At 41.6% G+C, this 11,958-nt stretch overlaps 1 protein-coding gene and 1 pseudogene across 1 annotated transcript; one reads left to right on the plus strand and one right to left on the minus strand.

The window, feature by feature from the left end:
* Positions 1 to 211: 211 nt before the first annotated feature.
* LOC110320840 lies at positions 212 to 5,133 on the minus strand (annotated as a pseudogene).
* Positions 5,134 to 8,406: 3,273 nt separating this feature from the next.
* Tchhl1 (trichohyalin like 1) lies at positions 8,407 to 11,652 on the plus strand. Its single transcript, XM_021197156.1, has 3 exons — positions 8,407 to 8,455; positions 9,172 to 9,333; positions 9,807 to 11,652. The coding sequence occupies exons 2-3, from the start codon at positions 9,193 to 9,195 to the stop codon at positions 11,577 to 11,579; spliced, it is 1,914 nt and encodes a 637-aa protein (XP_021052815.1). The 5' UTR covers positions 8,407 to 8,455; positions 9,172 to 9,192; the 3' UTR covers positions 11,580 to 11,652.
* The last annotated feature ends 306 nt before the right edge of the window (positions 11,653 to 11,958 follow it).

Raw genomic sequence — 11,958 nt, forward strand, 5'->3', positions numbered from 1 at the left:
TTTAAAGTTCTCAGGAGATAATGACTAGGATCAAGAGCTCTCAACAGCCAGAAAATGTTATTGCTACATCCAATCCAAGAGATGGGTGAATCAGAGTACAAAAAGGACAAAGCACCTAGTGATGACCCCTCCTCTGAAGTCATCGTGAAAACTCAAGTAATTTACTAGTATTTCAGTATTTTAACTAAATGATTTGAGANCTTTCTGGCAGATATAAGAGATAAAAGGAAAGGGGAGAGTGACAAAACAAAGAAAATATAAAAGATTAGTAAATGGAAAGAATGTAATGAAAGACTCAATGGTTTAAAGGAAATTATATGGAAACTTTTCATCCTTANTGGTTTTCACCTGACATGCTTTCAGGAATCTTTTTGAACTGATAAAAAACAATGAATGGGAAAAGAAAACCCACTAAAGTCTTTAAGAATTTACACGATTCTTATTCTACTACAAGAAAGCATTATTTGGTACAAGGTGTGTTTGTGGATGTACATGAACAATATGTATATTATCCGGATCATGTTGTGCTATGTACAGGTCTTTANAATTCTTCCTGAAGGTTAAAACAGTTCATTAGAATTCAAAATGCGTAATCATCTTTAGTTGGCACTTGTTAGGCTCTTGTCAGCATTAATGACTGGCATGTTTTATTGCAGCCCAGTTCCAGCCAGAGTTTGCCAACTTATTACAACAGCAATAGGTGGGTAGAGTGCAGGAAAAACAGTGCCATGTTTCTCAATTGGAGACCCTGAAATAAGTGAAGTTACTAGCTATTGAATAAACATCACTCAAAAGCAGTTTCTTGGCTTTTTCTTACACAGCGGGCAACTTTCCTTTTAAATTCTCCATTTCTGTCTTCCCTCCATTCTTTCTTACTGCAGCATCTACATTTGCAGGTGAGTCTCCATTAGGATCTGCCAGCATAGAAATGACACTAATCATGACGGTTTCCACAGTATGGATAGGTAACCAGCGTTCCTCTGGCTTCTCATAACCATATTTATCCTCCCCAGGCTCATGAAGAAAAGAAATGCAAACATCACCATTTTTATCAACATTTGGGTGCCAAATCTCTAATGAATTTCATTTTAGGAGACCGGAGAGGATAATCTTTTGGGAAAGTGAGATGAGCCTTAAAAACACCACCTTCATAAAGTGTATCTGGAAGACCAATAATAAGGACTTCCCAACGATAGAGATCATTGTCGTCTATTAAACCTGCTGAAAAGCCTTCCACTGGATTTTTGTTGAGTTCTGCCAGCTGTCTTCGCAGTAGCAGCGCCGACTGAAGCTCATCCCCCCCCCCCCCCCCACCACCACCGAGAGCCCGGGCCACTACCGGGACTCCGACGGACTGGCGACAAGCTCTGCCGGTGCCTGGAGCTAGGTGTGTGTTGAGGAACCCGGACCAGAGCGCCGAAGCCGCGGGGAGGCCGGTCTTGGGAGACCCGAGAAGCACCTCGCCGCCCGTGCGAGTCCGCTCCGATCGGCTTTCCTCTCTTGGCGCCTCACGCCCGAAAGGGGAGGGTACCCGGGCCGCCGAGGCGCACACTGGGACTTCGCTCGCCCGCTTCCCTCCTCAGCCCGCCCGTCGGCTCCACAGGTGCCTTCCCCCGCCAGGGCCTCACCCCGCGCAGGGCCGCTCCGCGCAAGCGCGCTGAGCCTGCCTACTTCAGAAGCAGCTCGCCGGCCGGCTCCATTCTTAACTCTCCAGCCAATGGTAATAGAAAGTTAGGCCCGTAGAAAGTGATTAAAGCACAAAGGCGCTGCTCTAGTTAGAATTTCTATTGCTGTGACGAAACACCATAACCAAAGGCAGCTTGGGGAGGAAAGACTTTATTTGGCTTACACTTCCATATCACTGTCCATCCTGAAGGAGGTCAGAACAGGAACTCAAACAGGGCAGGAACCTGGAGACAGGAACCAATGCAGAAACCATGGAGGAGTGCCGCTTCCTGCTTTCTCTTCATGGCTTGCTCAGCTTGCTTTCTTGTAGCACCCAGGGTCACCAGCCCAGGACTGGCACCACCTGCAATGGGCTAAGCCCTACCCCATAAATCACTAATTAAGAAAATACCCTATTGGCTTGCCTACGGCCCTCATCTCTTGGAGTCATTTTCTTAATTGAGATTCCCTCTTCAAATGACTCTAGCTTGTGTCAAGTTGATATAAAACTAGCCAGCACAGGTACAGTACTTATGAGTGGAACTAGTACCAATGTAATGTAAAGATGGGAAAGATGCCATTGATGAATCCAAAAGGGAGTCTTTGCCAGAATCTGATCATATGGAAACCTGGTTTCAGGACTTCAAAGTCTCAAACTATGAGACATAGATTTCTGTTGTTTATAAGCCACAGTGCTTTATAAGTTTATAAGTATACAGTACTTTGTTATGGTGGCTTCATCTCATCCCGGAAGGAGGTGGCAGCAAAATTCAGCAGACAAACTCAGTTTTCAGATGAATGGAGATGCAGACTTATAGGTGGGCAAGATGGCAAAGTGGTACAGGCACTTCCACCAAGTCTGATGACCTGAGTTTCATCCTTGAAACTTGCATGGTAGAAGCAAAGAATGGATTCCACAAGTGGTTCTCTGTCTTCCATGTGAACGTTGTGGCATGGTCATGCACTCATGTTCATATACACACAGACATACACACACACACACACACACACACACACGAGAGAGAGAGAGACTAAATAAATGAATAAACACATGAACATGTAATTTTTAAAAAAAGATCCAAATTTGTTCATGTAACATGAAACAATTTAAATAATCTCTTCAATCTCAGTATCCTTATAATAAGACTAGCCTTTGGAATCATGAAAAGTAAAAATCAAGACCTGTGCAAAGCATAAGGTGGATAGTCCATGGATAAGGGGAATTCCATTGTCTAGTTCAATAGTCATGAACGTAGGAGAAATCTACAAGAAAGTAAACCTCATGGTAGGAGTCAGCTCAGTCCCTCTCCTATAGTCTTCCTTAGTAAACACTTGCTGAACACAACTGCTCCAGGCAGTGAGCTGGCTTGGCACACAACAGTGACCAAGACAACCACGACTGAGGTGATAGCCCAACAGAAAACACTAGAAGACAATTGTTTTGTAAGACTTATATCTTTCCCACTAAAGTCCATGATTCCAGATTATTTCCTCTCCTTTCCTCATGCATGGCTAAGGTGATCAGACACTGTAGAAATTTACTGAAGGTCAGATAACAAATTAAATTCAAAGTTGGACCCCATGGTGTTCCTCATTTGTTTATTCAAAATCATTCTTTAGTCATCTGATAAGCTAATGGAATGTGAGCTTAAACTAACTACACTGTACACACTGATTATACATATATATGTATATATACATACATATATACTTATATATATATTAGTAAGTGTTTGCATAACCCACACAAACATTTTTCTATTTGAATATAAAAGAATGTGTTAGCTCTAACAAACATCAACCATTTCATTTACAAAATTGTACTGGATAAGAATGTTAAGTGGTAAGTTGGAGGAGCCAATGACTTTAAAAGTTTGAGTATAAGATTTACCCACAAAATATGCATCATGTCATAGTTAATAATAATAAAAACTTGGAAACAATCAAAGTATCTACAAGTAGATAATTATATGCACTAACGTACATCCATTCATATGGCAGGCCACTGCATACATATCTGAACATTTTTAAAAATGTTTGATAAACTGGAAAACAAGAAGAAGCACATAGAATAAGATGCAAACACTGGTGATGAGTGAACTGGAAGTGCTAGTACCTTTTGACCCAGTTGGTCCTGTTCTAACTGAAGTGGGCTTTCTTTCCCAACATTCAAGAAGAGCTCATCACCATAAGAATCTGTAACTAAGCTCTTCTTCCAGGCAACTCAAATGCAGCTGGGAAGAAACACTTGATGCTCACAAAACGCTTAGGAGGAGAGTTGATAAATGTCAGTTTTCCCGTGTGTTCTATAATTAAAGATTCCTAACATTGCAAGTCACTTTATTAAGTCAGTTCAGAATATAAATGACAACATATTACATAGGTGTTAAAATCTTATTAAACAGTGAATGAAATAAATGTTTTGCTCCACACTAGGCCCATTTTTTGGTGAAATGCTGAGTCTCTCCCTCTGTCTCTGTCTCTCTGTCTGTCTGTCTCTCTGTCTCTGTCTGTCTGTCTCTGTCTGTCTGTCTGTCTGTCTCTCTCTCTCTGTCTCTCTGTCTCTGTCTCTGTCTCTGTCTCTGTCTCTCTCTCTGTGTGTGTGTGTGTGTGTGTGTGTGTGTGTGTGTGTACATGTACCATTGTGTGCATGGAGAACAACTTCAGCTGTCAGTTATCAACTTCCATCTTGTCTGAGACACACACAGCCTGGTTGTTGTTAGTCACAGCAGACAGCAGGCTAGTTGCCTCCTGAGCGGAGCCTCCCTCTGTCTTAACCTCTCAAATAACCACAGCAGCCCTACTGTTATAGACACATGCCACCCCACTCAGCTTTTTGTGGGCTCTGAGGGTTAAAACTTACATTTTTATACTTGTATAGCAAGATGCTTCACCATCTTCTCAGCCCAAACATCTATTTGTGTTCTTATTTTTCAGATGGTAGCTTCTGATAGTAAAAAATAACTATTTTGAATTATATCTAAAGTAGCAGGTGAACATTTACCTACTGAGCCATCTTTCCAATGATTGAGCAATCAATCCTTAACTGGAAGTTTTTAAACTACTTTTCTGTTTTCTGAATTATATCTGTTTTCTCTAGAACTGGTTTTTCTATCCTGGTCTTTATCTTCCATGGTACTGACATTCTTATATTCAAATATTGTTATTTACCAATTTACATCAATAGAATGATAATGGATTTCTCTTAGTGTGTATTCATAGGCTACTTTTCACAAAATTTGTGATAGGGTTGAATAAAAGTTTGCAATATACAAATATTAAGTGGCTGGCTGCCTGGCTGCAGAGTCCTTCCACACACTCAAATGTCATAGTGGAACATATTTTCCCAGAAAGCTCATGATTGTATTAGGTATCCTGACTCTCCGTCAGTCTAGAAGTTGGTCAACATAAACTGATAGATCACTGTATTTCTGGTTCTCACTTACCTAGGCAGAGTCGGTCTCTCATCTTTAGTCCGATGAATCTCATATCTAAAATCTCTAAAAGATTTTTACTTCCTTCTGGGAGGATTCAGTTAACAATTTACTAGGAAAAATCTTTACCAAGGAGGTTAGATAGTAAACACCCACATGCCTGTGGTACGTGTTTAAAAATGGAGGAGGGAGAGGAGAGATGCTACTACAGCACTCATATATGAAATCCTGAAAACAAACAAAAACCCAAAATATCACCTCTTGGTAAAACTTACAAATATGCATGTAATACATTACACATTCTTCCACAAAATAATAAAATAAAATGGAAGATGAAGAATGACCACTTAGACACATCTCTTGCACAAGTCTGTTTATAACCATGCATCCCATTTGTGTCTACCTTGTCTCCCAATTCTGAATTCTACCATAATCTGAAGTAAACCTTCATTACATTTTAAATAAATAAAATAAGATTGTGAAAATATGCTGAAACTTTCACTTATTGCCAAAATTTCCATATAATCAGTTAAAACTATAAATTATTTTTTTTGGCTATTCCCTCCAAAGTAGCTATCATGTATGTTTTACTTGGTGCTTTTATTCAAGCTCTAGTTGTGACCTTTCAGAAAAAATTAGTTCTCGGGCTTTATCCTCCCACCCTCTCCCTGCTCTCCCCCCTTTAATCTCCCTCTCCTCTTCCTCAGCCCGTCTCATTTCCATGTCGTACTTACACAAAATTAGATGGGTGAGAACATTACTCAGGAATGATTCCAAAGATCTGTTTAAGACAAAAAGGGGGCAGCCAAGCTCTTCACTTTGGTCATGGTAGCAGTATCTGTGGCTTGTTGTACTATAATCTACAGGCTTTATACACAAGGCAGAGCAATCACCTTACTGCTCTGACCCCATTCTCTACGTCACCTCTCATTCATAGGATGAGTATTGATAGCAATACTCATTTCAGTAAATGCTGGAACAATGAAGGGTCTATATAAGGAATCAGGAGCCTTCTCTTATAGTGTTCTGAGATAAGGCAAAAGGCAACTTTGCCTTTTGGAATAGGAGTTAGAGTATAAAACCCTAGACATCTAATGCTGGAAGAGCTGGAAAGCTAGAGGCTAAGAGAGCTTGCAGCTCTGGCAGAGGAGCAGACCTCAGTTCCAACACCCACCACCCATATTAGGCAGTTCAGAACCGCAGCTCTGGGGAACCCAAAGACCATGCATGCTTGTGCACACAAACACATAAGTAAGTGTTAAAATAAATAAAACAGAAGGTATCTGGCCAAGCAAGGCACAATGTCATGTGACAGTAATCAGCTTAGTCTTTGGAATCTGACACCTCATCAACAGGAGGCTGCTGTTGGTGTTGTCTCTGAGCTAACTAAACTTGCTGAACACTGACTGTGGTGTCTTGTGTTTCCTCGTGAACTACTTAATTTTCTACTTAATGGCAGGGCTCTCTCCAACGTTTCAGCCTCTGTGTAGACAGATCCAGGAACACCAACTCATGCTTTAGGAGAGGTACTACTTAGTGTCAGGCAACTCTATTCATTAGAAGGTTCTTAAGAAGAACTCAAGTCTGGTTTCTAGAAAGTTCGAGCCATGTAATCTGTAATCTTTTTAATGAAATTCGTCTCTGTATTACACAGACCAGGGAGCTGTGAGTTAATAGGGAGTGGAGTCTATGGTCTCAGAGACATATGTTCTGGAGACATTTAGATTCTGAATCTTGACACTTCCATTTACTGGTCACACGTCTACACACAAGTTGCTCAGCAATTAAGAGCCTTAACTTCTCCATGTATTAAGAGGATAATAACTATGTACAAGTACTCCCAGGCTTAAAATAGCCCATGCAAAGCACCTGATATGTCATGAACACTCCTTTCTCTCCCACACCCATGGACATGGCTGTTATTAGAAGACAGTTATTTGTAACCACCACCCAGTTTGTTTTTTTTTTTTTTCCAACTGAGACACGTACACAGGTTCCTTCAACCACTTCTCAGGAGACTGACCATCACACTCCAAGGCAAGGATGCACAATATGGTTAATGCTAAATAAACCAGCATCTGATGTCCTGTTTGAAAAACAGTTTGTATAGATAGGATGTTAACTAATCAAAACCAAACTGACCTCATGCTGATGTTAACTTTTGGTAGCAGTGTTTCATTGTGGGGAGGGGGGTGCTGAGAAACTGCTTGATCATACAAACTACTAGAAGGGAATTTCCCCAACCTTTAGTTAACGTGAACTTACCTTCCCAGGAAACTCAGAACAACGGTTTTGTTAAATAACAACTCCTCCTTTAGTCTCTGCGGTCTCTCCTAACTTCCCATCTTCAGCTTTTTATTGACTTCATCTTTGCCCTTTACTCTTGTTTATATGGATCTGTCTGCTTCTTACATCCTTTGGAAAGGAGACAAGGATGTCTCCGAACACACACCATTCTTTTTTTTTTTTTTTTTTCACACACCATTCTTAATTAATATAGCTAAGAAGGTAAAAGAACTGCATGTTTCTAAAAAGGACCCAAAGCTGTTTGGTAATAAAGACATTCTTTCCAATGAGCATCTTAGACTCATTTCTGCCCTACCTCAGCTTCTGTAACTCCCTGTCCCCATTACAGAGGGAGGGCAGCAATGTGGATGTTCATGTCTGATCTCCTTAAATGATAAAATGCCAATCATATTTTTAAAATATGGTATTGTGAAAGCAAAGTTTTGTATATCTAACAATAGATTACATTTTTCTAACTTGGCCTTTTGGCAAGGAGAACAGAGCATGAAAACAGCTGAATCAACCAGCATCTTCAACCTTGTCCCATGATTAATCAGGGCTTCATTTTAAATACATGATTGACACCCCTTCCTCAAGGTTAGGTCAATCAGAGGCCAGACTGCAGGCAGAGGGAGGAATCAGATGACTTCAGAGGTCCCTGCCAGCCTTATGATTTGTCAACCAGAAATATAATTATGTCCTCAGGTTAAGAACAGGAAGATTAGAAGAAAACAAGTCTCTTTTGCCACCCTGAAGCCCTGGAAATACTTTCAAAATTACAAGCTACAAAAGCTATCAGTACATGGAAAAGAGATCTTTCCTCTTCTTTTTAATGAATCTGATAAGGCTTAACCGAAGCAGCCTAAAGAAGAAATCATCACAGGGAGAGCTGAAGGCAGAGAAGGAGGGGGACTGGGTTTGGTGGTGATGAATCAGGTCATTACACCCAGAGGGTGTCTCCTTCTAACTAAGCAATTAGAGACTCAATAAAAAGGCCCCAGTGCCTGCATGGCTCACAGCCCGCTGCCCCACACTGCCCCACATTCCGCTTGCTCTCACTCCTGACCGAGGTAAGTCTCATATGCTCGCTCGCTCGCTCGCTCGCTCGCTCGAGTATGTCTGGGCTCTGCTGCTACTGCTTGCCTTGCTTATACAAGAGACTTGTGGAAACTGTGCCGGTGGCTCGGAGAAAAGCCAACCCTTTTCAGAATGTTACACTGGGAGTCCTGCCATCCAAGATGCGGTCTTTCAAAGAATATAAATGATATACCATAAATGCTATTTAATAAGGCATGGGACTCAGATTTATATTAAAATGTAAAGAGAGATTAATTTAAATGCTGACTGATGAGGTAGGGTCAGGACTTTTATTATCACTGAGTTCTCTGGAACAATGTCATTTGATCAAAATGTGTTACACAAGGTTGGTTTTCTGAACATGATTTCTCTGTCGTCCAAAAGCTTTATTAATTTGATAGTTATATGCTCCTTCTTAGCAGATGAGGCTAGACTGATCCAAGGTGAGAAGAAAAAAGATGGACACTCAGAGGGGTTCAGAGGTTTAAACCACCGCCCAGCCCCTGGCCTCATTTGTGTGTGTTAATGCTTAGGTTTGAATTCTTTTCTTTTCTTTTCTTTTCTTTTCTTTTCTTTTCTTTTCTTTTCTTTTCTTTTCTTTTCTTTCTTTTTTTCCCTCTGTTCTCGACAACACACCACATGAGTGTTGCTGTTTGCACAGAGTAAAGTGTTTGTTCTAATACCTACCAGACCCTGTTCTTTCTTGCAGCCCCTTTCTGAGTTTGTAAAGATGTCAAGGCTCCTGAGAGGTGTCTTCTGTGTCGTTAAGATATTCCACAAGTATGCCACTGAGGATGGCGATAACCAGGCCACACTGACCCGCACAGAGCTGAGACAGCTTCTTGAGGGAGAAATTGGGGACTTCCTTCAGGTGAGCAGCTCACTCTTACCCCATTTGCCACTTTGTAACCCACACAGAGAGAGCGCAAGAGCTATCTATCCCTTTGCACTTGGCTAACCAGCTCTCTGCTTTCACTGACCTTTAACATTGTTTTTTTTTCTTTGTTAGTCTCAGCTGCCTCTCCTATGAAATTGCTTAGTCAGTCACACAAGGTTTCCATTATGCAACTGTTGCTTCATCAAGGCAGACCTCTGCACCGAGTCACAGCCTTATTATGCTTCTAACTCAGCACACATGTGATGTAATTGCTAGTGTTAGGCTTAGTGCTGAGATGGAAAAAAAAAATGGACCCAGAATTGATGGGTTATCACTGTTTAAGGCTATTTTAATGTTAAAAGGAGTAAAGTTATTTCTTTTAAAAAAAGATTCTCAGGAAACATGAAAATATTCAGAACACATGACCCCCTGTGAATAAACTTAGTTTTCTTTGTGTTTGCATACAGCCACATGTCTTTCATGCTGTGGAGAGAAAGCTGAACCTTCTGGATTTTGACAGAGATGGTACCATCAGTTTTGAGGAATTTCTTCTTGCAATCTTCAGCTTATTGAATCCCTCTTGTCTTGACATATCATTACTAAATTCAGAACCAAGACTGATGTCTAAATCAGAGAAGATAGATGCTGTGGATTTTGGGGCAGTCGCTGGAAACATTCAGCAGGTAGTAGGGGTTGGGCCAACTCAAGAAAGGCTCATATTTCCATCAGAAATGGCATCATCAGGTCAGCCCAGCGATGAAGAAGGTGAGGTAGGTGATGAGCCTATGGTGAGCCCATGTGAAGACATTACGACCCACGACCTGCCAAGAAATGTGTCTGAGCCAAATGACCCTGAAAACCAACAGCCAAAAGAAGATGCTCGGGAAGTCGCAGAAAATGTACCAGCAACTGAATACAATGGAGTCCAATTTAAGAGAAATACAGCAGTAGAAGTACCCAAACAGAGCACCAGTTCAACACAGGAGATCCCAAGAGAAAGAAGTAAACCATCCAGGAGGCAAAGTGACACCAAGATAAGTGACCATATGATACAGAGGCCAACTGAAGATGAGGAAAATACTTCTACAACACAAGATCCATTCCTGCAGAAAAAAGGCCCCTCCGGGTCAGAGCACACTGATTTGCCAGTAGTAGCTGCCACTGGGAAATCATCTCAAACACAGGAAACTTTTGAGCTTACAGATGATACTAAACTATCTGAGACTCAAGAAACTGGAAAGGATGGTGGCAGAATACCACCTGAAACCACAAATTTAGAGGAGCCCAATGCTGATGCTAGAGCAGCTGAGAGCCTCGGATTGCCAGCACAAGAAAGAGAACACAAAATAAGGGGCCAGTCTGTTCAAAGCCGGAGCAGAAATGTTTCAGAAACATCTAGTAGAGGAGAACAGGAGGAGGAGTGGAAAGAACATGAAAGAATAACCAGATCTCCAGCACCAGAAGCTGAAACACGGGATGAGAAGTGTCAAGAATCCCCAGGATCATGGAAGGAAAATGATGCCAAAAAGGGCTCTGCTGTGAAAGATCCAAGCTCTGAAGAAGGAAATCAGAATCTCCCTGAAGTTAAGGAAGACTCTATCTCAGGAAAAGAGGCAAGACACAGTGAGGAAGATACAGTAGATGCACTTGCAATCAACAAAAACAGCCCTGCAGCTGAAGAGACACTGGGAACAAGAGAAAGGTCCCAAGAGCTGGCACCACTTGAGAAGCAATCTCAAAGAAAAAAGCATAGGGCCACCAGGACTCAGGACAAGCCAGTCAGGAAGGAGGACCACGATGAGGGAGAAGATTCTGAGTTATCAGTTACACAGAGTGATGAGGGCTTTTGTGAAACTCCCAACAGCCTGGCTCCAGAGGCAGGTAAGAGCAGCTCAGAGATAGCTGAGCCACATGTACCAGAGGATGCACAGAGTCAGGCAGACCACCATGGGGATGCTAAGCAAGAAAGTCACACTAACAACCCAGATCCCAGGAAGCAGGGAGCTCCAGGTAAGAGCAGCAGAGAGCAGGAGGCAGTAGTGCTGTCAATCCAAGAAGATGAGCAGCTTCCAGAGGGACAGGGACAGTCTGCCAGAGAGAAGCATGATGGTCTGAGCTCAAGGACCAAAGGAGGCCCAGGGGCAGCTGTGGAGTCCAGTGAGGGAGAGGAGGTACAGGAGGCCATAGCTGGGAGTGAAAACAGAAAATCCCTAGAGGCAGAGAGTTCGGAGGCCCAGTGAGTCTACTGAATGTTGATCTATTTGGCTTGATGGAGATTTGGATTAAACTTGATAATTAAATAACCTGATGATCAATTTCTTTTGTTGGTTCATTTCTTCCTTCATTTTCCATCTTCCCATGGAGACACTGAACGGAAACAAACAATCAGTTACTTGTAGATTTTGGTTTTGGTTTTCTTCTGAATACTATAATTAGAGAATGATGCGCTTGATCTTAGCAATGACCCAGGAAGAGTTATAATGTTTTCTGAAGCCTCCTTCTCTTGGAATTCTGCCCTAATACTTTTTTTTCAATTTAATTTATAAATATTTTTTAGGAAACTTAAAGTTCAAGAAAAACTTAAAGTTCACGCCTTCTCCACCTCTCTCTACTTTTGGC

This window comes from Mus pahari, chromosome 4 (assembly GCF_900095145.1).
Source record: "Mus pahari chromosome 4, PAHARI_EIJ_v1.1, whole genome shotgun sequence".
NCBI classification, from domain to species: Eukaryota; Metazoa; Chordata; class Mammalia; order Rodentia; family Muridae; genus Mus; species Mus pahari.

Excerpts from the sequence above, each read along its gene's own strand:
- Tchhl1 (XM_021197156.1), top strand. The coding sequence starts at position 9,193 with ATGTCAAGGCTCCTGAGAGGTGTCTTCTGTGTCGTTAAGATATTCCAC. Across the intron at positions 9,334-9,806 it reads AAATTGGGGACTTCCTTCAG|CCACATGTCTTTCATGCTGT; the intron begins GTGAGCAGCTCA and ends GTTTGCATACAG.